Source organism: Ictalurus punctatus, chromosome 16 (assembly GCF_001660625.3).
Source record: "Ictalurus punctatus breed USDA103 chromosome 16, Coco_2.0, whole genome shotgun sequence".
NCBI lineage: Eukaryota > Metazoa > Chordata > Actinopteri > Siluriformes > Ictaluridae > Ictalurus > Ictalurus punctatus.
The window spans coordinates 5,307,761-5,333,352 of NC_030431.2; the positions used below are offsets into that span (position 1 = coordinate 5,307,761).

At 41.8% G+C, this 25,592-nt stretch overlaps 2 protein-coding genes across 10 annotated transcripts; one reads left to right on the forward strand and one right to left on the reverse strand.

Annotated features, from left to right (window-relative positions):
• Window positions 1-54: 54 nt before the first annotated feature.
• LOC108276802 (proto-oncogene DBL) lies at window positions 55-14,537 on the reverse strand. 9 transcript variants are annotated; one of them, XR_001814984.3, is made up of 29 exons: window positions 14,258-14,537; window positions 12,980-13,099; window positions 12,363-12,479; window positions 11,958-12,107; window positions 11,673-11,782; window positions 11,359-11,473; window positions 11,081-11,200; window positions 10,739-10,930; window positions 10,446-10,610; window positions 9,772-9,943; window positions 9,392-9,480; window positions 9,228-9,307; window positions 9,044-9,110; window positions 8,831-8,946; window positions 8,392-8,461; window positions 7,649-7,741; window positions 6,938-7,030; window positions 6,589-6,714; window positions 6,257-6,472; window positions 5,844-5,936; window positions 5,101-5,179; window positions 4,892-4,940; window positions 3,438-3,622; window positions 2,710-2,816; window positions 2,441-2,553; window positions 2,223-2,337; window positions 1,432-1,821; window positions 1,291-1,360; window positions 55-1,207 (listed from the first exon to the last, which is right to left on the reverse strand). XR_001814984.3 is itself a non-coding variant. In XM_047160838.2 (27 exons), exons 1-27 carry the CDS (start codon window positions 14,306-14,308, stop codon window positions 1,807-1,809), a joined length of 2,967 nt encoding a protein of 988 aa, XP_047016794.1. In that variant the 5' UTR covers window positions 14,309-14,537; the 3' UTR covers window positions 55-1,806. The 9 variants fall into 9 exon arrangements, 5 of the variants coding, with proteins under 5 accessions (XP_047016794.1, XP_053542975.1, XP_053542974.1 ...); XR_008398149.1 differs by having other exon boundaries at window positions 55-1,511; window positions 1,661-1,821; XR_001814982.3 differs by having other exon boundaries at window positions 55-1,360.
• Window positions 14,538-17,062: 2,525 nt separating this feature from the next.
• On the forward strand, window positions 17,063-24,655 carry arr3a (arrestin 3a, retinal (X-arrestin)). The gene is made up of 16 exons (XM_053686861.1): window positions 17,063-17,095; window positions 18,877-18,912; window positions 19,179-19,209; window positions 19,458-19,518; window positions 19,644-19,688; window positions 19,843-20,036; window positions 20,540-20,602; window positions 20,699-20,775; window positions 21,283-21,418; window positions 21,538-21,622; window positions 21,804-21,876; window positions 23,067-23,204; window positions 23,355-23,438; window positions 23,533-23,556; window positions 23,772-23,821; window positions 24,191-24,655. Exons 2-16 carry the CDS (start codon window positions 18,902-18,904, stop codon window positions 24,193-24,195), a joined length of 1,077 nt encoding a protein of 358 aa, XP_053542836.1. The 5' UTR covers window positions 17,063-17,095; window positions 18,877-18,901; the 3' UTR covers window positions 24,196-24,655.
• Window positions 24,656-25,592: the final 937 nt, after the last annotated feature.

The following is a 25,592-nucleotide window of genomic DNA, read 5'->3' on the forward strand; positions in this document are numbered from 1 at the left end:
GCACTCAGTATTAGTAAAATAAAAAGGACAAAACAAACTCCACACACGACGACATCATGGTGAAATCTGTAGTTCATTTAGCCGTAAAGCCGTCAGTGTTCATAAAGCAGATGATTAGCAGCAGGCATTAGCTAATGAGTAAATAATTAACTGCGCTCGGTCAACACCGAACAGCAGCTGGATGCGTGCTTTTTCTTAACAGTGAAAAATAAAAATGAAATATGAATACATTAATTTTGGCACAATGAGATAATAAACAACGCATATTTACATTCAAGCCACTGCACTGAGGAAAAAATGGCTTTTTATAGCATTATACATCTTGTGCTTAAACATGTAGTGAAAGTAATTTATAGTCCTTCTCCCATTTTATACACTTTCTCCTGTACACCTACCTTCAAACATCTAAAGCTCCTTACTCATATTTATGGCTTCATATTCATATTCAGCTATAAAACACACCTTCATAACCACCTGAGCAATGGAATTAGCAAAGCTCGCTTAGCATACACCAGTGAGGAAGACGGAAGGCTCTGAAATATTCATTAACACTGCTTTGTGTGAGTGTGTGTGTGTGTGTGTGTGTAAACAGGGAGGCATTAAACTAACAAATAAACTGTAATAAAATCCACAATGCTATGAAAACACTACCAAAGTATAAAACTGGATTAGAAACAAAGCGCTGTGTGTAAAAATGTGTGATGTCACAGAAGTTTGGCACGAAGTAGATCCTAAAAGTGCTAGTTTTTTCTATACGGTTCATTTTGTCGCATCCTGTAGAGAAGCGCACACTTCCTGGAAGCAAACATGACTCTTATAAGCCTGCCAAGATCAGACAGGAGCATCGTGTTTGCTTTACACTGAAGGGTGTGGAATCTACAAAGTCTGATTAAAATTTATTAATATATAGTTTAGATCAGTTTGTATCTGTGAATCTCTAGAGGAAAAGAAATGAGCAGGATAGTACACATGCTAATCCATGAGCTAGCATTACAGTACACACACTCTCAGCTCACTTTACACTGAGGCTGACGGGATTCTGGCAAAGAAATGTGAAATCAGCGAATTCAACAGTGAGTTCTGCTCTCCTGTTACCTTCAGAATAAAGTTCTCCTGACTCATAGTCCTGGGTGCAGAAGCCTCCAGTAAACACACTTTCGATGTTGTGTCACACTGCGCTGATGGTAAAGGTGTTCCAGGTTGTGCTCTATAAAGTCAGAAATGTTCAATGATGAAGGAAATTGAAGAACAGTGTAAAACAGGAGGAAAGGAATGGCGGCCTTCGCTTACCGTATTTTCTGGACTAAACCCACATCAGGTCAGACGAACCAGCTCAGTGAACCTCAGACTAACTCTTAACCTGATAACAAGCACTGAATTATTTTTTATAATTCATCTAAAGATTCATCCGAAAAACACGAAATTCTTTACCCTAACACATGGTTCTGAAATCAGCATGGGTGGAGCTTCTGATCAAATCTGATCGCTTTTTTTCCATATAGAGTTCAGTCCTGTTTAGCACAAAATACTGATTTTAACAAAATATAATACAAAACACACACACACACACAACCCTGTATGATCCTGTGCACTACAACTGCTGGAGTATCTCACCTACCGTAAACACACTAATACATGAGCATATTACAGTGACACACACCTCGCTTCAGCACACACTACACCACCTATAGTCCACAAAATACGATATTGGATGTGTGTGCGTGTGTGTGTGTGTCCATGCTGGATAATAATGTAGATGTTTCCTTGAATATGAAGGGTCTCATCATGGTGTGTTCATCATTCTGCTTATATTTCCCGAGCCTGTGAATAAACATAAACACACACACACACACACACACACACACACACACAGAGATCATTACTCCAGAGAGTGTGTGATGATTTAGGTTTGGAGTTTGTCCTGGAGTAAAGGGGACTCTGAGTATTTCTGTAACACTTGAGGTATTTAATCTGCTTCATTCATCAGGAACCTGCATCTCAGTGCAGCAGTGCATTCTGGGTAAGTCGACTCAAACTGTCATCTAATGAGGGGAAGTGTTGCACATGGTAAGGAAACACGCTGCCTCTTTTCTCACACGTGAAGGTAATAAAGGTTAAGGTGAGGGGTGGAGGTTAAGGTGAGGGGCGGAGTTAGCAGAGTTAGAATTTTCAGCAAATTTAATGTGAGGTGAAAACAGCAACGAAATAAAAGTTTCACTCACCGTACAGTCACCTTCAGGCCTGATCACATGGCTTCTGTCCACATTCCCCAGAATTCTGTGCAAGGCATCAGCTGTAAGTTTTCCCTCACCTCCGCGAGTCAGGTTTTTTACGTGCCTAAATCAGCGCAGTGTAAATCACACCACCATCGTCAGTCTGGAATCTGATTCATGATCATTTACACAAAATGTTTAATAGTGATTTATTATAAACCATTCACCACAGGTCCGCCGTGTTCTCCTGCAGTAAGTGGATGACATCGCCGTGTTTTATGATGACCTCATCTTTACCACACTTCAGGTGATCCACAAGGGCTCGGTACTTCCCAGGAACCTGAAAAACATTTCAATGTCGACAAACTCAAGGATGTAAAAATTCTTCATTTGGCATCTCAGACAGGAGCCAAAACTTTACTGTGCTTTACACTCCTGTTCAGGTGTTCTTGTGCAGAACTAACATGTTAAATATTTAAATTCAGATGTTTCTCACCAGTAGGACGTCATCTTCTTCATCTGAGTCGGAGATGAAGGACAGGTCAGTGGTCCAGTCCTCTAAAGTCTCACAAATATCCACGGAGTTTGAAGTTCCTGGCCAACCTGAAACACACACCAGAAACCATTTACCAAACTCAACCTGATCAAAACAAATCCGACGACCTCACACTACACACGATCCCAATAATTTTACCAATTAAATGTTAATTACTGTCTCTAGAACCCTGAATACCATAAATCACCTCTTGCCCTAAATGATAACAAAACAGACCCTATGAGCCACAAAACGGTTCACTAAATCATCTAAAATAATGCCCAAAGAGGCCCCAATCTAACGCACCTGCCTCAAATGTCCCTAAACATTCCTGCAGCCACTGTATACTCCCTCAAACAGTCATTAATGGATCCTCAAACTGCCCCAAAGTCCTCAAAACTAACCAACATGGCCCCAACAGTGTAAAGGTCATGTGATGCTAACGACCCCAAACAGACCCTAATGACCTAGAAACTACCTCAAACCAACCTAACAAGCGTTCAAATGGTCCCAAATGTTCATGAAAGGACACCGAGCATCCTTAAATCACCCCAAGTTATTACCCCAAATGGTCTTTCAAACTGCCCTGAACGAACCAAAGCTCCCTGAACTTAAAAGTTCTAAACAGCCTGAAATTCACCCACCTCCCCCTCCCAGACAACCCCACCCCAATCTCTGCGCACACTCACTGCGGCGGTTGCGGTTCTGGGGTCGAGGTGAGAACATCACGGGGTCTGTCAGAACCGGACTGGAGCTCCCTGACTCGTCCGAGTGCATTGGTGCCCCCTTACTGTGAGGAGGGACATCAAAACAACCTGAGCAGGCTGCCATGGGGGCGGGGCTCCAGGGCATGCAGACCGACGCCCTCTCCATACTGACCAATCAGAGAATCAGATCGAGTGGCACACGGACGAACAGAACACAACAGTCACAAAACACACACACACACACACACACACACACACACACACACACAGTCACGAGCAAGAACTTTACAGATCTGGGGTCAGTTCTCATTCAACTAGGAAGTACCAGAACACACTCATCATCCAAATGTGTATTATACACAGAGATAAAAGTGTGAAACCATCAAATGTTTTAAAATCAAAAACACTCTTCAGAATAACATTAAAAACATACAGTATGTAACATCTTAATGACGTTAATCTTTATTATTCTCTACTGTATTTATATATAAAACACTCATTTCTACTTTAACAGTGTGTCCCGGCCAAACGACTCTGGAATGGAATCACCCCAAACCTACAAACCAGACTCTCCACTCCAGAAATATTTGCACCCTTCAACACAAAAATGGTTGTGTAGACATTAAATAGACATTACATGAAATGATTCAGATTTTTACAAATTGTGGAAACATTCTTATTGTTCCTTTACAATAATTATCATAATAACTTTTTTATGATTGTTTTTTGCCTAAATATTATTTTTGGTCTCCAGAATCTCTGTTGATGTGATTTACATCAGCTTGTATTCCTGTGGAGCACAGATACAAGGAGGCACACATGTCAAACACTATAATCAGCTAGCATCATTAGGAAAATCAGTGTTTTATAATGATCTCTAAAGACGAACCTAACAATATAAATAAGATTAAACTGCACAGAGGAGTGGACTGAGATCCTCTACGTGTCTCTCCAACTCATTTAATTCAATTTAATCTCATTTTATTTGTGCAGTGCTTTTAATAAGATTTTCTTCCTCGTGTCTTCTCAGGGATTCAGGGTTTCCTTCTCACTGTCACCTCTGGCTTGTTCATCTAAATTTCTGAAAGGCTGCTATGTGACGACGTCTACTGTTAAAAACACTATATAAATAAAATTTAATTGATTAAATGAAATCAAAATATCACTCACTACATGCGATTATTTTACATGTTCACTGCTTGCTCCTTCTCATTCTTAAAGGGTGCCAATATTTCTGAATTGAACTGCACATCCAGATTTATTTAGCTGAAGTCTGGAATACATGCTGCTGCATACTCTCTCTCTCTCTTTCACACACACACACACAATTTCATGATGCAGAATAATATATGCGTGCAACAGAACAGTAACATCAAACAGCACCAGGAACACAAAGTCGTGTGTGTGTGTGTTCTGCTGCACTGACTGAGCTTCACCTGTTCACCAGAAGAGGAGAGAGAGAGCCTACAGCACCATGACCTTCATCTGAGAGAGAGAGAGAGAGAGAGAGAGAGAGAGAGATATTGGATTTGACGAAATTAGGTGAGATTGTTGTATTAACGTGTGTGTTTGTGTACGTGTATGTGTGTGTGTGTGTGTGTGAGAGAGAGAAAAAGGAGAGAGAGAGAGATAGAGAGAGGGGAACCTTGACCAGTTTTCTGATGGTTTGTGAGGATTTTTCTGATCTCACTGAGCCATGCTGACTTCACCTCAACTGTTGGAGCCTGAAACACACACACACGCAGGGTGTAGGGATGTTAGGGAGCAGGGTGTAGGGATGTTAGGGAGAAGGGTGTAGGGACATTAGGGAGCAGGGTGTAGGGATATTAGGGAGCAGGGTGTAGGGATGTTAGGGAAAAGGGTGTAGGGATATTATGGTGTAGGCATATTAGGGAGAAGGGTGCAGGGATATTATGGTGTAGGGGTATTAGGGAGAAGGGTGTAGGGATTAAGGAGCAGGGTGTAGGGATATTAGGGAGCAGGGTGTAGGGATATTAGGGAGCAGGGTGTAGGGATGTTAGGGAGCAGGGTGTAGGGACGTTAGGGAGCAGGGGTGTAGGAATGTTAGGGAGCAGGGTGTAGGAATGTTAGGGAGCAGGGTGTAGGAATATTATGGTGTAGGGGTATTAGGGAGAAGGGTGTAGGGATTAGGGAGCAGGGTGTAGGGATATTAGGGAGCAGGGTGTAGGGATATTAGGGAGCAGGGTGTAGGTATGTTAGGGAGCAGGGTGTAGGAATGTTAGGGAGCAGGGTGTAGGAATGTTAGGGAGCAGGGTGTAGGGATATTATGGTGTAGGGGTATAAGGGAGGTGGGTGTAGGGATTAGGGAGAAGGGTGTAGACAGTAGGGAGCCATTTGAAACATACAGAATGAAACTGAGACGTTTACCTGCACTACATACACCTCTTCTCTCCCACTGTACCAGATCTCAAACTTCTTCATATCACCTTTGATGTTCTCTGTGATACCCACAGCACTCATCTGCAGAGCAATACACACACACACACAAACACACGCACGCACGCAGGCAGTCACGTACACACACACACACACAGTTAGCCTGCAGTGTTAGTGTTGGACTTTTTTCAAATACAAATTAAGAGTAACTTTAGTAAAGTTCTGATGATGGCTTTGTTTCAAATAACACCTGCAAACTTTAGTTTTGTCCCAAATGGAGTAAAATGGCATATTAATAACACTTACTAAACCTAACCCTGAGCTCTAACAGTGGGGGTGGAGCTTTGGGTCTTAAATGCAACATTAATTTAAGATCTAGAATCTGTGTGTGTGTGTGTTCTGACCCTGAGGCAGTGTTTGAAGCTGTAGGAGGCGGTGCGTTCGGCTCCGTCTCCATTCTCTTCCCGTTTTTTACAGAATAGCAGCGCCCTCTCGTGGAGGAACAAGTGTCTCTGCATTGGTTTAAACCGAGCCATGTCCTTCACACGTGACGACTTCCTGCTCATCCACACACTGAACGAACCCTGCATTAACACCCGGCCCAGGTCACATAGGTCCCCCTGCACGTGCACACACACACGCACACACACACTGTATTAGTACTATTAATGTTTTAAAGTTGCACCATCTCCTTAGAAAGATATTAAAGCAAATAAAACACACACACACACTTCACCTCGTATCCAGTGATGGCAATCTGGTGCATGGAGTCGTTAACAGATTTGAGGAGGTCCAGCATAGCATTTAGCGCCCCCTGGATCTCACAAACATTCTGCGATTGTGTACTATGCTTCAACAGCTCCTACACACACACACACATACACACATACACACACCTCAGTAAAGTAAAATAGAAGCACCAATTTAAAGAACAATGCAGAAAAAGCTTTTAATTGTTTTTTTTATTTAATCATTTAATTATTTAAATAATTAGTAAGCAGTAGTGTGTGTGTGTGTGTGTGTGTGTGTGTGTGTGAGTTTAAAATGATCAGGTGCTCAGCATGGTGCTGGTGTAAGGTGTGTACCTTCAGCAGGAGCTGATATTTGGTCAGACGCTGAACAGGTTTCAGTAAATACGAATCCAAATCCAGTTTGTGCTTCAGTTTCCTCTTACACTCCTGCAGAACGAGAACATGTTTACTGTTTACTCGCTGATCTACAACATCCTGCGGCTGTGTCTCCAATCGCATATTTCATAGTGCACTAGCCACTTTACTGTGTTCTAGCTGGGACACTCTGTGACATGTAGTCTCCTACTAATACTCTGAAGAATTAAGTGAGTAACATCGAACACTTTTACACTTGAAGCTTATAGCCTGGTCAATGTAGCTAAAGTGGCGGAGCCAGCAGATGGGTGGAGACATTACAACTAGACATAGGCTAGATCTAACTTTTTTTTGGACAATGTTTAGAGTTAGAAGGTCGCTACATCATGGACGCCAACTAGTAGGAAATTTAAGCTGCCCCATTTTGGTTGCTACTAGTACATACTGTGTAGGGTAATAATATAGTGTACAATGTGCTGTTTAGGACACAGCCAGTGGTACACTCACTCAGTGCCGGGCTGTGCTTTTTTAATTTATATCGCCGAAACAACACACACTGTAGTGTAATTCATCTCCTGTACACTATTGAGTTTGCTATTGTGTGTATGTGTATACTGTATACAGTGCGTGTGTACTCTGTGTGTGTCATGTGTGTTGTCTAGTGTATGAACGTGAGTGCAGTTCCTGTACCTGGAAAAATGGAGAGTCTGCACACTGCCTCCACATGGCCTCTGAGCGAGGTTTATTCTGACAGTAACGCTCATACACCTGAAAATTCTCCTTCTGCAACACACACCATTCAGTACACCAAGCAGGAACACACACACAAACGTAATAAGATCATCTATAGGTATAGTTCTCATGTACTGTATTGAGAACAGTGTACATTACAGTGTATATTAGTGTGTAGTGTAGCGCATATTACATTGTGTATTAGTGTGTAGTGTAGTGTATATTACAGTGTGTATTAGTGTGTAGTGTAGTGTACATTAGTGTATATTAGTGTGTAGTGTATATTACAGTGTGTATTAGAGTGTAGTGTAGTGTACATTACACTGTATATTAGTGTGTAGTGTAGTGTCTATTACAGTGTGTATTAGTGTGTAGTGTATATTACATTGTGTATTAGTGTCGTGTAGTGTATATTACAGTGTGTATTTGTGTGTAGTATATTAGTGTGTACTGGAGTGTAGTGTAGTGTGTATTAGTGTGTAATGTAGTAGTAGTATATATTATAGTGTGTATTTTACAGTGTGTATTAGTGTATAGTGTATTTTAGTGTGTATTAGTGTGTAGTGAATATTAGTGTGTAGTGTATTTTACAGTGTGTATTAGTGTGTAGTATACAGTGTATTAGTGTGTAGTGTGTATTAGTGTATATTACAGTGTGTATTAGTATGTTCATGTGTTGTATCTGTGTGTTTCCCACTCACTCTCTCCAGAAATCTTGCTCCCACTCTCTCTGGAGTCTGCCTGCAGCTCTCCAGGTCCTGAACAAATATCCTAACACACACACACACCAGTGTCTCCATGGGTTGCTTTCCAAACACTGTCAAAATTGCCGCATGATCGTGTGTGTGTGTGTGTGTGTGTGTGTGTATGTATGTGTATATGTGTGAGTGGATGTATATGTGTATTTGTATATGTGTGCATGCGTTTGTGTGTGTGTGTTTGTGTATATGTGTATGTGTATATATGTATCTGTGTATGTATGTGTGTGTGTATGTGTATATATGTGTGTGGGTGGATGTGTGTGTATGTGTATATATGTGTCTATGTATGTGTACATGTGTGCATGTGTTTGTGTGGTGTGTATGTGTTTGTGTGTATATGTGTGTCTGTGTATGTGTTTGTGTGTCTGTGTGTTTATACCTGCTGTGAAATTTGTAAATTTCTGGCAGATTTCCAAATAAAACCTCCTTCTTGTCTTTCAGTTCGGATGGCAGGATGTGAGACAGAGCAGGGTTATCCATCTCAGCTCTGTAACCCTAACACACAAACACAATAGATGTACACACAGTGTGTGTATGTGTTTGTGTGTATCTGTTTATGTGTGTGTGTGTGTGTGTTTATTGTGTTTCTCACCAGTAGAACACTGAGCAGCTCCTCCACATAAACCTTCTCCGTGTCAATCAGCTCCTTCATCACATGACTGCAGCGCACACACACACACAGACACACCCACACACACCCACACACACACAGATGAGATACAGTGATACAAATGAGAGAAAGTGAGACAAGTGACATTGTGTGTGTGTGTTCAGACCATGTCTGCTGTTCGGGGTTCTCTGCTCCTTCTGCTTCTTGACACACGCTGCCACGACTCTCCTGGTGCATCACCTCAATCTGCGCATACACACACACAGTTATGCCCTAACTGATAAACACAACACACAAACGTGGCTGACTGACCGAGTTGTACAGTCTCACCTTCTTGGTGCAGCTGTTCTTGCGTGCGGTTCTTTTTCCTGGGAGAGAGAGATCAAAGGAGAACTTCAGACTGGAATTCACATCAAAACCTGAAGGCAGAGAGGAGGAGAGGGGGAGGAGAGGAGAGGAGTTGGAGAGGAGGAGGAAGAGTGTGAGATAGAGACCTTCACTACACTGAGTTCTCTTCTGGTGAGACAGTCAAGTGTTTTCTTTACACAGAAGGCACAGATGCAGGATTATGGGTTACTGTAATAATGCTGTAATAACACGCTGTAATAACACTGTAATAACATGTTGTAATAATGCTGTAACGTTATAACTCTGTAACAGCGAAGAAGAAGAAGTCGATGCTGATGATGAAGGTGGTGATGATGGCGTACTGTGTTTGGGGGAGAACAGCGGGGATTTGAGGCGGGTCGGGCTCTCGGGTCTCGGGGAGACAGGCTGGATGGGTCTCACCTGAACGCAGGCGAGTTTACGCAAACATGCCTGTCTGTTCTCCAGCATCACCTGCACTGAGGAATACTTCTCCATCACTACTGTTTCCTGAGCCTGACACACACACACACACACACGCATTAGCTCTGCATTCTTATTACTGTATCTGTTTATGTATGTTTATTGACATTTGACATCAGCCATGTATGTGTGCGTATGTGTGTACCTGTATCTCAGGTGTGTGTGTGTGTATGTGTGTGTGTGTGTATATCAGGTGTGTGTGTGTGTGTGTGTGTGTCTGTGTGTACCTTATCTCAGGTGTGTGTGTGTGTGTGTGTGTGTGTGTGTGTGTCTGTATCTCAGGTGTGTGTCTGTGTTCCTGTATCTCAGGTGTGTGTGTGTACGTGTGTGTATGTGTGTGTGTGTGTGTACAGGTATCTCAGGTGTGTGTGTGTGTGTGTGTGTGTGTGTGTATGTGTGTACCTGTATCTCAGGTGTGTGTGTGTGTGTGTGTGTGTATCTGTATCTCTATCTCAGGTGTGTGTGTGTGTACCTGTATCTCAGGTGTGTGTGTGTGTGTGTGTGTGTGTGTGTGTGTGTGTGTGTGTGTGTGTACCCGTATCTCAGGTGTGTGTGTGTCAGTAGTGTAGCTGAGAGTTGGTTTGGACTCCAGCAGTCTCTCGATGTCACTCAGAGCTTCCTGAGCTCCTTCTTTAGACTGGAATTTATCCACCATCTGACCGGCCAACAGATACACACTCTCATCACACCAACGCACTGCCTACTCACACACACACACACACACACACACACACACACACAATGAACACAGGTTTCCTTAGATATGTAGTTATTAATATGTGTTATTAATTACGTTATTAATGCATGTGTGTGTGTATGTGTGTATACCTCCTCGAGGCGTAGCTGCAGAGTGTGTGTGTGTGTGAGCGAAGTGTGTTTGTTGCGCAGGGCCGTGGTCAGTGTGTCACAGTGATGACGCAGCTCGTTACAGCGCTGGACGATGAGAGCCAGAGCGTAGTGATGACTCGCTGCTAACTGATGACCGTGAAGGATAACAATCTGAGCATGACCCATCTCCTCCTACACACACACACACACATACACGCACACACACATTGAGAAGGAAAAACCTTGTTTTTTTAATGTTTATTACCTTATAGACTGCAGTATGTTACAGGTATTGTACATGCTGTCTCTCTCTCTCTCTGTGTGTGTGTGAGGGTGTTGTACCTCAGCGATGGAGTCGAGAGTGTGTAGTTCAGCGATGAGTTGTTGTGTCTGAGCCGCTGTCAATCCTGCAGCAGGAATCGCTTTCTCTCGGCTAATCAGATCATCCAGCTTCCCCTCCATCTGTAACATCATGTATGACCTTTACTCACACCTTTACTCATCTTTACTCACCCAATGTGTTGATGTCTTTTGTACAGATGAAGCAGTGGTGTGTGATGTGTGTTGGTGTGGGTTCTATCTGCAGCGGTTCCACAGAGAGAAGGTTCTCCTTGGCTCACCTCGTGAAAACTCAGCTCGTAGCGGAGGAGCTGCAGGTACTGCTGCATTTTCAGGTGGTGCTTCTCAAAAAACCCATCAAACGCCATCTCCATGTCCCTGAGCTGGGTGAGGAGTCTGCAAACACACACACACACACACACACGCGCGCTCTCTCAGTTCAGTTCTTGAGTATCACATTCCGAGAGTTCTACAGTTTCCTATTTATCACTGATCAGATAACAGAAATCAATAATTGCAACTGCAGAATGATGAGATAAATGATTAATGATTGATATTTATGGATTATTAATAATTAACAGATATGAATGATGACCTGTGTACAGTGTCCCTGTCTTGAGCAATGTCCCTGTCCTCCGTCCTTTTAACTCCTTCTAGATTAGACAGGATCTGACGTCCCTCCTTCATCACTGAGCGAATATCATCCTGTCATCAAAAACATACTCGTTTACTCACTTATTCAGTCACCTGTTCACTACTTTCAACACACACACACACACACACACGAACGACAGTTTCATTATGTTATTGTTCATGTCCAGTGAAACTGAGTTGGTCTCAGGTGTGTCTCAGTGAGACAGTCAGTGAGACAGGTGTGTACCTTCATCTGTCTGTATTTGTCAGTGTGAGAGCGGAGCAGGTACTCGATGGCGTTCGGTTCCTCGGGCAGTTCAGTCTCGGCTAGTTCCGTTCCAAACACCTGCAGCAGCTGAGCCACGTCCTTCACCATCACCGCAAAACTCTCTATGGCCTGCAGGGGGCGCAAACAGGTACTACACAATCCTGAGATACACAGGTACTACACAACCCTGACATACACAGATACTACACAACCCTGAGATACACAGGTGTCATTATGCACCAATAAATGATCAGTGTGTGTAAACTGTGTGTTTAATTTTGCTAACCAGTAATGGAGGATCGTGGCCACCAGTTTAGCTTCGACATGTTTAAGTATGTGTGTGTGTGTGTGTGTGTGTGTGTGTGTGTGTGTGAATCTGCTCACCGTCTTCAGGACGATCCAGTCTGTGGAGCAGCACTCGAGAGTTCCACTGAAATCAGCGCTCAACTGGTTCTCGTCAATATAGCGCAGCAGATCAGTGACTGAACTCAGCATGATCACCTGACACAAACACACACAGAAAGAAAGAAAGAGAGGCAAATGAGGTTCATCTCTAAATATAATTTTTGTTAGTGTGTGCAGACCTCGCCCTCGACATGTAGGGTGACTGAGGAACTGTAAAACGTGAGGAGAACTCTGAGAACGCTGAGGAGATGTGGAGCAGTACGGAGGAGATGAGGAGGTGATGAGAGAACTTTATGAGACAGGAATTTATAAGAAGTTAAACTGGAAAGAGGGAGGAATATCAGGTCTCTCTCCCCAGCTGGGTGTGTGAATGTGTGTGTGAGCGTGTGTGTGTGTGTGAGCGTGTGTGTAAATGTGAGTGTGTGTAAATGTGAGTGTGTGAAAGTGTGAGTGTGTGTGAATGTGTGTTTGAGCATGTGTGTGTGTGTGTGTGTGTGTATGAGTGTGAGTGTGTGAATGTGTATGTGAGTGTGTGTGTGTGTGTGTGCGAGCGTGTGGAGAGCGTGTGACAGTGTGAGTGTGTGTGTGTTCCTCACAGGCATTTTGATAGTGAAGTCGTCCTGACAGAAGCGGAAGCCCAGGTCTGTGCCAGTGCCTTGAGACTGAGTTTTGGGCGTCAGAACCAGAACCAGGTGCAGATTTCCAGGAATTGAGGCCTGAAAAATACAGATAAGTCTACCATAATATCTGTCTGTTTATCTGTTTATTTCTGATTAAATGACTGATTTGATTTTAACATTAGCAGTAATAGAGGTGTACAGTCTGATAGCGCTCCCTGGTGGAACCCCCAGACATTTCACTATAAATTCTGACTTCTGACTTCAGATCACACCTGATTATCAGCGAGTGTGTGTGTATATCAACCATCCTAATATATATATATATATATATATATATATATATATATATATATATATATATATATATATATATATATATACAGTGGAGGAAATAAGTATTGAACACATCAACTTTTTTCAGGAAATACTTTTCCAATGAGGTTATTCACATGAAATTTTCACCAACCATCAGTATTAACTCAAGAAATCCACACATATATAAAGCAATCAACATTAAAGTCCATACATAAAGTTATGTGTAATACAGTGGAATGGCACATAACCCATTCGGGTGTAAATTTACAGATTTACCGTAGAATCACTAATCTGAGAGACTGAGAGACACTAAATCAATAAAAGCCAGTGAGGATTACGATTTTACACATCTCTAACACACTGTTCTCACTGAATTACACTCCGTTACGGAGAACTGGCTTCAGTTTAAGAGTTTTACATTATTTATATTGTGTGTTAAATTTCACTACTACACATTTAACCTTCAATTTATTTTACTTTAATATTTTCATCATATGGTGTAAATTATATTAGACAATGCTTTGTGATGTATTTCACTGTGGAGCAATAAAAATGTCAGATTAAAATGTACATCAATAAACATAAGGATGAATATATACCGTGTTTGGACATCATTTTTTAATCATTAATATTCACATTAATTACAGATTACGGATTGATGGTGTTGTTGATATCAAAACAAATTTCCTCATAAATATTTTTCTTTCCAAAAAACCCTTTTAATAGAAATGAAAGATAATGTTTAAATACAATCCATTCTTCTTCTTCTTCTTCTTATTATTATTATTATTAATGTGTATAACGCTGAGTGGATTTGGAACACAGCCAGCTGATGCTATGCTAACCGCCTCAGTTAGCTCGGATGCTATACAGAGGGGGAAAAATCTGACATTAAAAATAAAACCTTTAAAAAAAAAAAAAAAAAGGTAGTAATCTTACCGCAGCCCTCCGGATCCGGGGCAGACCCCTAAACGGACCGGACTCCGCCATTTTAAATGAATTTACCCTTTAAGAGGACATTAAATGCCGCCTTTTTCTTTTCCTCACAACTTGCCTCCTTCCATCAGTTTCTCTGCGGGACTCTGTGAGGCGGCGGCTGCGTCCCAATCCGCCTACTAACATACTAAATAGTTCGCCTCGTTAGATGTCCTACGATGTGAACGTGCTGCTTGTGACGGTGCTGGTGACACTTCTGACATTTCTGTGTCGCAGCCGTGCAGCAAAATGCCATTAAACTGTCACGTGCTCCTCAATTCAGCCTGCTGGAGTGGCACTGTGTAGGACTGGAGTGCGCGGTTTGGGACGCGGCCCGGGAGAGCAGCCGCAGAGAGGCACTGCAGTACCTGTCTGACCACACGCACACACACACACACATACACACACATACACACACACACACACACAGTATAATGTATTAACGTTATTGGAGCTCATAATCCATCCATCCATTTTCTATATCGCTTATCCTACAGGGGAACCTGAAACCGATCCAAGGGAGAATCAGGGCACAAGGCGGGGTACACCCTGGACGGGGTACGAATCCATCACAGGGCACAATCACATACACACTCACACACCCATTCATACACTACGGACACTTTGGCCTACAATGCATGTGTTTGGACTGGGGGAGGAAACCGGAGTACCCGGAGGAAACCCTGCAACACGGGGAGAACATACAAACTCCACACACATAGGGCAGCCATGGGAATCGAACCCCCAACCCTGGAGGTGTGAGGGGAACACACTAACCATTAACCCACTGTGCGCCCATGCTCATAATCAATAATTTTTAATCAGATTGTTTAATTTAGGAGCTGAATTATGAGAGATTTATCAGGCGCGTGGTGTGAACGTGAAGTTCTGAGTTAGCCACAGCGCTAATGTCTTCTGAATATGAGCAGTGATATTAGAGATAACATTTTTAAATCAGTGACGCTGTAAAAAGAAAGAGAATGTCATTAACATCAACCTGCTTAAATCTAGAACAATTACATTTCCCTTACTGTTTAAAATAAGTCATTATTTTTCTCTCAGTTAGATGAAGAAGAAATGTTTTAGTTAAAAACAATCAAGAAACTCCAACTTTTATTGTTTGCTTTTTTTATAGGGGAAAATACCTTTCCCTAATTACTCTGTACCTTATTCATTCCGTTACATTTACTGTGTTCAGAGTTTTTAATACCTCCTCACAATCAGAAACCTTTTTAATCACAGGGATTTAACTCTTTTAATTCAACTTTAAATCTGTAAAGGTCAAAGGTCATCAGTCTGTGAGAAGAACAGGTTAGTCAGATTATAGTTTTAAAAACACATTCTTGGAAAATAAGGATTAAGTGAGTAAAATATCAGATTAGAGTTTAATAGGTGATGAAATAAGGGTGTGTGTGTGTGTGTGTGTGTGTGTGTGTATGTGCAGTCACTCAAGTATTATTAGTGCTATTTCAGAACTTCAGCACTTTTAGCAAAGGGGATTAACCAAAGCAGCCAAAGGTCATTACGCATTACACACACACACACACACACACACACACTCACACACACACACACACAGAAGAGCACTTAGTAAAGTCAGCCCTATGTTTATTTATTTATTTATTACTTTCTGATTGGTCGTCAGGTGTTGATTAGTTCTCTATAACAGCGGCTCTGACAGTAGTGCAGCAGCACATCATCGGTTTATATTAATGGGCTCACTCTGATACATTATTGTTTCTATAGTAACAGCTGGTTCACAGGGACATGTACATTAATCACGGATCTGGTGAAGTCTTCTGTAAACGTAATGTTTATGGAAGGAGTCTCCAGTGTCAGAGGTAAAGGTTTCCCACATCTTCAGGACTGAGTAATTTACGCTTCGTTGCAGTTTCTCAGTAACACGACAAGCTGCGTTTTGTTTTTGTCTTATTAACGTAAAGATTTTATTTTATTCTTGTTTATTCTGGTGTCACAATTTTGCTTATTTTCTTCAGGAAATAAATGATTGATACGAGCAAAGTGCCAATAGAGCAGAATGATCTGAAGAGTAAATATGTCCAGAAATAAACCTAATAATCTTTTATTTGTCTTTCTAGTGTCTGATGGAAATCACTTTGATTCTCTTCAGTGTTCAGTGATGAGGTTCATGTAAGTCTACCGTGTGTGTGTGTGTGCGTATATATATATATATATGTATATACTAAGCTGAAGCTTAAGTGCATTAAGTTTAGGAGTTCCCCCATCTGTCAGTCCCCCCCCCCCCCCCCCCCCCCGACACACACACACACACACACACGCAAATCCCACACTGACGCCACACAGCGTTCTGAAACCGTCTCAGCCACCAGACGGGACAAAAACACATCCCATAATGCAGAGAACTCAATCAGAGATGACCTTTGACCCTGAGCCTAAATGATCTGACCCCAGATTGATGTTTGGCTGTGTGTTTAATAGCAGTGAGTTTACTACAGTGTTTTACGGACGGAGTGGCTGATGGTGGAGTTAGAAATCTAAGTAGTGATGAATTCTAGGACGCCCCTCGCCCACTCCATGCCCCACCGCCCACCCCATGCCTTCCTACAACAGTCCATCACCTGAACACATGTCTTACCTCAATCCCAGGTTTTATTTTTACCTCATCGTGGCTGTAAATAGTGCATTAGTGATTAGTTGAAGGGATTAGTGGAAGGTGAGGGATGAGGGATCAGGATGCAGGTATAAATCACACACACTCACACCACAGCCACAACACTGAGACGAGGAGAAATCGACTGCAAGCACACATCAGGACACGAGGTAAGACAGGAAGAAGGACATCTGCAGGGACTTTATATCTCGTTAAATTTCATCACAGTTTACACGACTCTGAGGACTAGGAAGGTGTTGTAGGCAGAGTTAGGGGTGTGGTTTATGTGTGTATATTTTTTATGACTTCATTTGCCATGAAATTGGACAAAATCACACCACATTATCATCACTCCAAAAATACCTGTGAGTTTCTCATGAGAAGGAGAGAGTGAGGGAGAGAGAGGGAGAGAGGGTGAGAGAGAGGGAGAGAGAGGGAGCGTGAGGGAGAGAGAGGGAGAGCGAGGGAGAGAGCGGGAGAGAGAGAGAGCGAGGGAGAGCAAGGGAGAGAGAGGTAGAGGGAGGGAGACAGAGAGGGAGAGCGAGGGAGAAAGAGAGAGGGAGGGAGAGCGAGGGAGAGAAAGGGAGAGAGGGAGATAGAGAGGGAGATAGTTGAAGAGAGAGGAAAAGAGAGGAAGAGCGAGGGAGAGCGAGGGAGAGAAAGAGAGAGAGAGGGAGAGAGTTGAAGAGAGAGAGGGAGAGAAAGGGAGAGAGTTGAAGAGAGGGAAAGAGAGAGGGAGAGCGAGGGAGAGCGTGAGAGAACGAGGGAGAGCGACAGAGAGCGAGGGAGAGAAAGGGAGAGAGAGTTGAAGAGAGAGGGAAAGAGAGATGGAGAGAGTTGAGGAGAGAGGGAGAGAGAGGGAGAGCAAGGGAGAGAGAGCAAGAGAGAGGGAGAGTGAGGGAGAGAGGGAGAGAGAGAGAGAGAGAGCATTGTAAGTGATGCTCACTTTACCACGCAGTGATGCTCAATGAGGCACTTTGTGATTGGCCTGTAGATCTGCAGTATCAACACTAAATTGAAAAAAATTTAGATGATGAATAGCCACAGTGTGAGGTGTATTTGCTTTTACAGTCCCAGATTAATTAGATTGATTTCCTGACCCGTTTATATTTCCACATATTATCACACACACATTTACCTTGAAGTGTAAATATGACTCGACAGAAGCCAGTAAATATACTCATCCTGTGACATGAGAACAGTTGGACTTTAAATGTAAAAATTATGAGTGAAAAGCAGAAAAACACCAAAAACATTGTCATTAAAGTTCCTTTTTCTCAGTTTAACACGAATATAATGAATAAATGTAATCTGGGTTAGTTTAGAATGTAATGTCGTTTGGTGGTTCTGCGGGATTTCAGTGTTTATTAATGTTGATAACGGTTATTTAGTGTCATGTGGAGTTATTAGTGAGAGAGAGAGAGAGACTGAACTGCTCTGTGTTTTACAGAAAACAAACCATTTACTGATAACCGTAGTGTTAGTTTTCTAATTACATCTCAGATAAAAACTCTACTTTCTCACTTCACTGAGTCGCGTCTGACATTTTGACTTTGACGTTTAAAACATAGCTTCAGTGTTTTAAATAAACTCTCCGACACGAGACAGAATTATTCATGATTTAAACAGCTAACAGCGCATTAATGAAGAATGAATATAAAAAGTGTAAGACTTGTTTAGGAATAAACACAGTGTGCGTGTAAATTATATAAATAAAGTAAAGGTTAAATACAGAAATCCAACTCGCTGAATTTAAGAGGATTTTAATTCTTTAATCTGTAATCTAATTCTGTAAAGCTGTAATCTCATTATATCAGATTCACGCACACACACACACACACACACACACACACACACACACTCATCTTCACTACAACAGTCTGCTCTGTCTCTGGTGTTAATATGTAGATTTATGTACAGAATTGTAAATAACACTGAAAATATTTTACAGATAATTATTCTGTGATTCAGGAAACATGGTGGACAAGTGAGTACACGTTTACTGAAACAATACTCCAATATACTCTCTAATAAACAATACTCTGCATTCTGCATTTATAACTTATACAGTAAATAGACGCCTTAATATGAATAGTTTGTATGTAAATGTATTTAATTAATCATTTATTTAATCCATAAGAACAATATGTACCTAGTGGGATGAGCCTTTTTTGGTTTCCTTATCTATCTATCTATTTATCTATTTATCTATTTATGTAATTATTTGCTTGTTTGTTTTTTTGTTTGTTTCAGAGTTTACAAGAAGACCAGTGGTAATGGTCAGGTGAGTCATTCCTCTCTCTCTCTGATCCACATCATGAGATGTGACTTTATTCTAAACATAAATATTTCACTCTAATCATCATTTTAATTGAATTTGTTTTGAGCGAAAAAACACAAACGTTCTGCAAAATTACATAATTTACTGAGATTCATGTAATTAGCATAAAATCAAAAACATAAAAATGATTATTTGTTGTGTGTGTGTGTGTGTGTGTGTGTGTGTGTGTGTGTGTGTGTGTGTGTGTTCAGCTCACTCTGTACCTGGGAAAGAGGGATTATATTGATGAGGTGGACAGCGTGGAGCCTGTTGGTGAGAAACAAATAAACCTGAAACTAAGTAAAGAGTTAAATAATGTTAAGTGTAACAGGTTTTACTGAGACTGTGCATGTGTGTGTGTGTGTGTGTGTGTGTGTGTGTGTGTGTGTGTCTCACAGAGGGTGTGGTGAAGATCGACCCCAAAGACCTGGGGGACCGGAAAGGTAATAAATACTTTGTATTATACTTTATTAACACAAAATAAGACGTTATAAATATGTGTACGCGTACAAAAACAGTGAGTTTTATTTCATTCATTTATTTATTTATTTACTTGTGTGTGTGTGTGTGTGTGTGTGTGTGTGTGTGTGTGTACAGTGTGGGTTCAGCTGTGCTGTGCATTTCGATATGGTAATGAGGACCTGGACGTGATCGGGCTGATTTTCAGGAAGGACATCTGGATTAATCACGTTCAGATTTATCCTGACGTTGGATACAAACCACAACTCACTGACATGCACAACATACTGCTGAAGAAAGCTGGAGAACAAGCATACGCCTTCACCTTCGATGTACGACACACACACACACACACACACACACACACTAAACAAGTCCTACAGTATCGACTACAGCACCTTTAAAAGACGATAAGAGTTAAGACGGCATGTTGTAGTGACGTCTTGCCGACTCTAATGGTTTCCATCCATCAGGTTCCTATAAATCTCCATTAAAGATTCTCTAGTTCCTGTTAAACACCACCAGAACCCAACAGGGATGGAATATTGTCTCGTGTCTTCAAAATATAATTAGATCATCAGGGACCATCAGTAACCATTCATTCCACATTAAACTCCATTAGGGCCAGTAGAAATCTGGAAGGATGTATGATGATGATGATGATGATGATGATTCCAGCCAGGGTGATAGTGCTTATTAAAGCAGAGTGAAGCGTTCTCAGTCCTACACTCACTCAGTCCACACATTTGCAGGCACACATTTTCCCACTGGATTGTTGTTTTATCTTTCTAATGGAATTTTACTTCCTGTTTGTTTTTGTTTTTTTCCATTTCAGATCCCAACCAATCTTCCGTGTTCCATTACACTGCAGCCCGGACCTGACGATCAGGGGAAGAAGGTGCTACACTCTCTCGCTAATTCATCCTGAATAAAAATGTCATATCTAAACAGATGTAGAGGTGAAGAACATGTCTCATGGGTTCCTCTTTTCCAGCCCTGCGGCGTGGACTTCGAGGTGAAAGCGTATGTAGCTAAACAGGCTGACGATCCGTCCGAGAAAATTGATAAAAAGTGAGTATGATGTCATAATATATGCTAATATCACTATATCCAATTTATTTATACTGTACAAAATATTCAATGTTTATGCTAATGCTCACTGTACCTATAATACACAACATGCTAACACTAATGGAATATGCTGTATGCTAATAGTTTATGCTAAATTATTGTAATTATTTGGTTACACGGTGTTACATGCTAATATGCTGATGTTCAGTTTACATTGTGTGTGAATACCGGTAGAATATTGTGTATGCTAATATCTCTGCTATACTTATTTTACTTGGTGCTATGCTAAGTTGTGTGCTAATATGAATATGCTAATACACATACACTATGCTAGTTTTTACTCAGACTGTGCTGTGTCAATGTTTATGTGGGAATATTTAATTTATGATTTCATTTTCCAGTGTATATATAATAAGATGATTTGCCAGTATTTTAAATAAAATCTGTGATGTATGTGCACGCGCGTGCATGTGTGTGTGTGTGTGTGTGTGTGTGTGTGTCTTTCAGGGACACGTGCCGTCTGCTTATCCGTAAGTCTCAGTATGCTCCGTTGAACACAGGAACCGGACAGAGAGCAGAACTCTGTAAGAGCTTCATGCTGTCAGACAAATCGCTGCTGCTGGAGGCGTCTCTGGAGAAAGACGTACGCTTTCAGAGTCACAGTGTTATATTGTTGTAGTGTTGTAGTGTTGTGGTATCATGTCGTAGTGTGTGAGATACAGTGAGAATTAACACATCATGTTTTATTGGTGTTGCTCACAGATTTATTACCATGGAGAAACCATTCCTGTTAATGTGAAGGTAAAGAACGACACCAACAAAGTGGTGAATAAAATCAAAATTACTGGTGAGTTTAATTCTGTCCACACACACACACACACACACACACACACACACACACCTCAGTAAAGTAAAATAGAAGCAACATGGAAAGAACAACACAGAAATGACATGATACAGATGCTTTAATTATTTTATGAATCATTTAATGATATTTTTTAAAAATAATAATAACTGGTGTTTTGCAGTTGAACAGACAACAGATGTGGTTCTTTACTCTGCTGATAAATACACCAAATCTGTACTGAATGAAGAGTTTTCGTGAGTATCTACGACTTCCACACATCAGTTCCACGCACTGTGCTTTACTGTCTATTAAAACCCACACCTTATACTAACCCCAACCCTCATACCAACCCCAGGTCTCAAACTAACCCCACCTCTCATACTAACCCCACCTCTCATACTAACCTCACCTCTCATACTAACCCCAACCCTCATTCTAACCCCACCTCTCATACTAACCCCAACCCTCATACTAATCCCACCTCTCATACGAACCCCACCTCTCATACTAACCTCACCTCTCATGCTAACCAAACCCTCATACTAATCCCACCTCTCATACTAACCTCAACCCTCATACTAACCCCAACCCTCATACTAATCCCACCTCTCATACTAACCCCAACTCTCATACTAACCCCACCTCTCATACTAACCCCAACCCTCATACCAACCCCAACCCTCATGCTAACCCAACCCTCATACTAACCCCTCCTCTCATACTAACCCCAACCCTCATACTAACCCCAACCCTCATACTAATCCCACCTCTGATACTAACCCCAACTCTCATACTAACCCCAACCCTCATACTAACCCCAACTCTCATACTAACCCCAACCCTCATACTAACCCCACCTCTCATACTAACCCCAACCCTCATACCAACCCCACCTCTCATACTAACCCCAACCCTCATACTAACCCCAACCCTCATACTAATCCCACCTCTCATACTAACCCCAACTCTCATACTAACCCCACCTCTCATACTAACCCCAACCCTTATATTAACCCACCTATCAAATGAACCCAGACCCTTATACTAAAACCAACTCTCAAACTAACCCCAACCCTCATACTAACCCACCTCTCATACTAACCCCAACCCTCATACTAACCCCACCTCTCATACTAAAACCACCTCTCATATGAACCCCACCTCTGAAACTAACCCCACGTTTCATACTAACCCCAACCCTCATACTAAACCTACCTCTCAAACTAACCCCACCTCTCAAACTAACCCCCCTCTCAAACTAAATATGGCATTTTACTAACCCCATCTGTAATTAGAACTCCGCCCCTTGTACTAAACACAGCCCTCAGCAGATGTGTTTCCTCTTTTTGTGGTTGTGCTTGCGTGTTGTGAGTGTAACTTGTCTAATGCACACTACAGAGTGTTTAGGGGAAGTGAACGAGGGCTGTTTGTTTGCTCCTCACAGGGAGACGGTGGATGTGAACTCAACATTTGAGAAAGTTTTACGCATCACACCGCTTCTGACTCAGAACAGAGAGAAACGAGGACTCGCTGTGGACGGAAAACTAAAATATGAGGACACTAACCTGGCGTCCACCACCATGTCAGTCTAACCCCCCTCCCCCCCCCCCCCGACAAACACACGCACACACACACCAATTCCCCTACACACACCTACACTGCTGTTTGTTATTATTATTATGATTATGGTGATTAATGTTGTTTGTGTGTGTGTGTGTGTATGTGTGTGCAGTTTGAGGCCAGGGATGGAGAGAGAGGTTTTGGGAATCATGGTTTTTTATAAAGTCACAGTTCATCTGCTGGTGTCTGGAGGAGGGTGAGACACACGCTCTGAATAATCAATTAATAATAATCTCATAAATTCCCCATAAATAATGTTTATCGTGTGTGTGTGTGTGTGTTTGTTTCAGCCTGTTGGGAGGTCTGACTGGCAGGTAAACTTTATCATCTTAATATTAAACAACAAAATTCTCAAATAATTTAAAAAATCCATCCTGAACTGCCTGTTTTAATTATGTTTCTATTATCATCTCTCTCTCCCTCTCTCTCTCTCTCTCTCTCTCTCTCTCTCTCTCTCTCTCTCTCTCTCTCTCTCTCTCTCTCTCTTTCTGTCCTTCTCTCTATCTATTTCTGTCTTTTTCTCTCTCAGTGATGTGTCAGTGGAGTTGCCTCTGACTCTGATGCACCCCAAACCAACAGGTACACAACTCTGTTTTTATTTCATTTGTATTTTATTCAGCTGTGTGGAGAGAAACAGAGAGAAACAGAGAGAATAACAGAGAGAATAACAGGGAGAGAAACGGAGAGAGAAACGGAGAGAGAAACAGAGGGAAACAGAGAGAATAACAGACAGAATAACAGGGAGAGAAACGGAGAGAGAAACGGAGAGAGAAACAGAGGGAAACAGAGAGAATAACAGAGAGAGAAACAAAGAGAGAAATGGAGAGAGGAACGGAGAGAATAACGGAGATCATAACAGAGAGAAACAGAGAAAGTCAGCAATATCTCAGCTCGTATCCAGCAGGTTGTGAGATCAAATCCCTGAACTCTTTCTCTGTGTCTCTGCAGCATGAGTGCTCAGGACTGATGACAGATCTCTCGTGTAGTTTCCTCAAACAGCAACATGGAGAAAACGTGAAGCTCTGTCACCTGGGCAGTACCAAAGTACCGAAGCACTGAATTACCACATGACCGGAGTACTGAAGACATGAAGCAGTGTCTCAGTTCTGTAGCTTAGTGTTTAACAGAAATGTGGAGGTTTTAGTACCAGGTTCCTTCAGTCACTCATAATCATCATCTATAACACACCATCAGTACTCACTCAGTACAAACACACACACACACACACACACACACACACACACACACACACACAGTCTGAAGAGTGCAACATTCTCCTGTAACTCATCTTAATGTGCTTTTTGAAAGTGAAATGTGACTGTAATTGTGTAATTGTAGTAAAAATCTTTGTGTGAGTTAATAAATAAAAACGATGACTGAAACACCACAGTATCAAATAAAAACATATAAAACCCCAAACACACGTGTTCTCGCTTGTTATACTGGATTGTATCCTCCGTGAGTGCAGGAGGAACCTCAATACTACTGAGTGAAGATCATGTCTCCATTTCACTCACCGTCCTGAAGAATCTAATCTGAGAGTTAATCAGTTAACCCTGAAGCACTTTAGTATTGGAGCGAGTTCTGATCCTCGGCACAGCGGCATGTGGACAACGAGCGTGTGTTTAAAGCGGTGGCGTTTAAAGGCGAGTGTTTGTGTTTAAAGGTGGTCTCGACACTATTGAAAAACCCAGTTTCGGATTCTATTTAAGAAACATCTGGCAACTTCGGCGGTGTGAACTGCACGTACTGTAGGTGATCTTTATCATCTGAAAGTGGAGCTCAGAAAATCCACTGGGTTAAATCTCCAACTCTGAATGTGACACCGTGTGTCTAATCTGTTACCTGAGAAAGTGTGTATACTGGACCTTTACAGCTGTATCTCCAAAAGCTCATTAAAGCGGTACCAGTGGTTCTGATGGTCCAGTTTCCAGGTTAAAGATAATAAAGGTAGAAAAGATGTGCACTTGAGGTAGGAACTAGTTGATTAAAGTTAGCCCAGAGCAGTGAGCTCTACATGGACATGCTGTTGGTTTTGTTGCCTGCTCTGTTCCACGCCTCCGTCTGTCCCCTTGCTAGTTATTCCTTAATGTAAGAAACCTGATTCCTGTCTCGTTCTCGTTAACCACATGTGTTTAATCCGTTCACTTTCACATCTTCATTACCAGGTTTTGATGTCATTTCTGATTTCAGTTCCAGGTCTTTCTGGTTTCCTTTTCCTTCTCTCTGGAGTTTTCCCATGTAGATCTGTTTTCTCGTGTTTCGGATCGTGGACTGTTTACCTGGTTTGTGGCAATGAATCTTCAATATTATAAAATTGTGAAGCTGTAATCACACACACTCACACACC

Coding starts and splice junctions, on each gene's coding strand:
- arr3a (XM_053686861.1), top strand. Junction 21,623..21,803: donor GAATAAAATCAAAATTACTG/GTGAGTTTAATT, acceptor GGTGTTTTGCAG/TTGAACAGACAACAGATGTG. Junction 23,205..23,354: donor AACCTGGCGTCCACCACCAT/GTCAGTCTAACC, acceptor ATGTGTGTGCAG/TTTGAGGCCAGGGATGGAGA.
- LOC108276802 (XM_017488781.3), bottom strand. CDS start 14,308: ATGGCGGAGTCCGGTCCGTTTAGGGGTCTGCCCCGGATCCGGAGGGCT. Junction 12,108..12,362: donor ACTGGATCGTCCTGAAGACG/GTGAGCAGATTC, acceptor CGCCCCCTGCAG/GCCATAGAGAGTTTTGCGGT. Junction 2,338..2,440: donor GAGAACACGGCGGACCTGTG/GTGAATGGTTTA, acceptor GCGCTGATTTAG/GCACGTAAAAAACCTGACTC.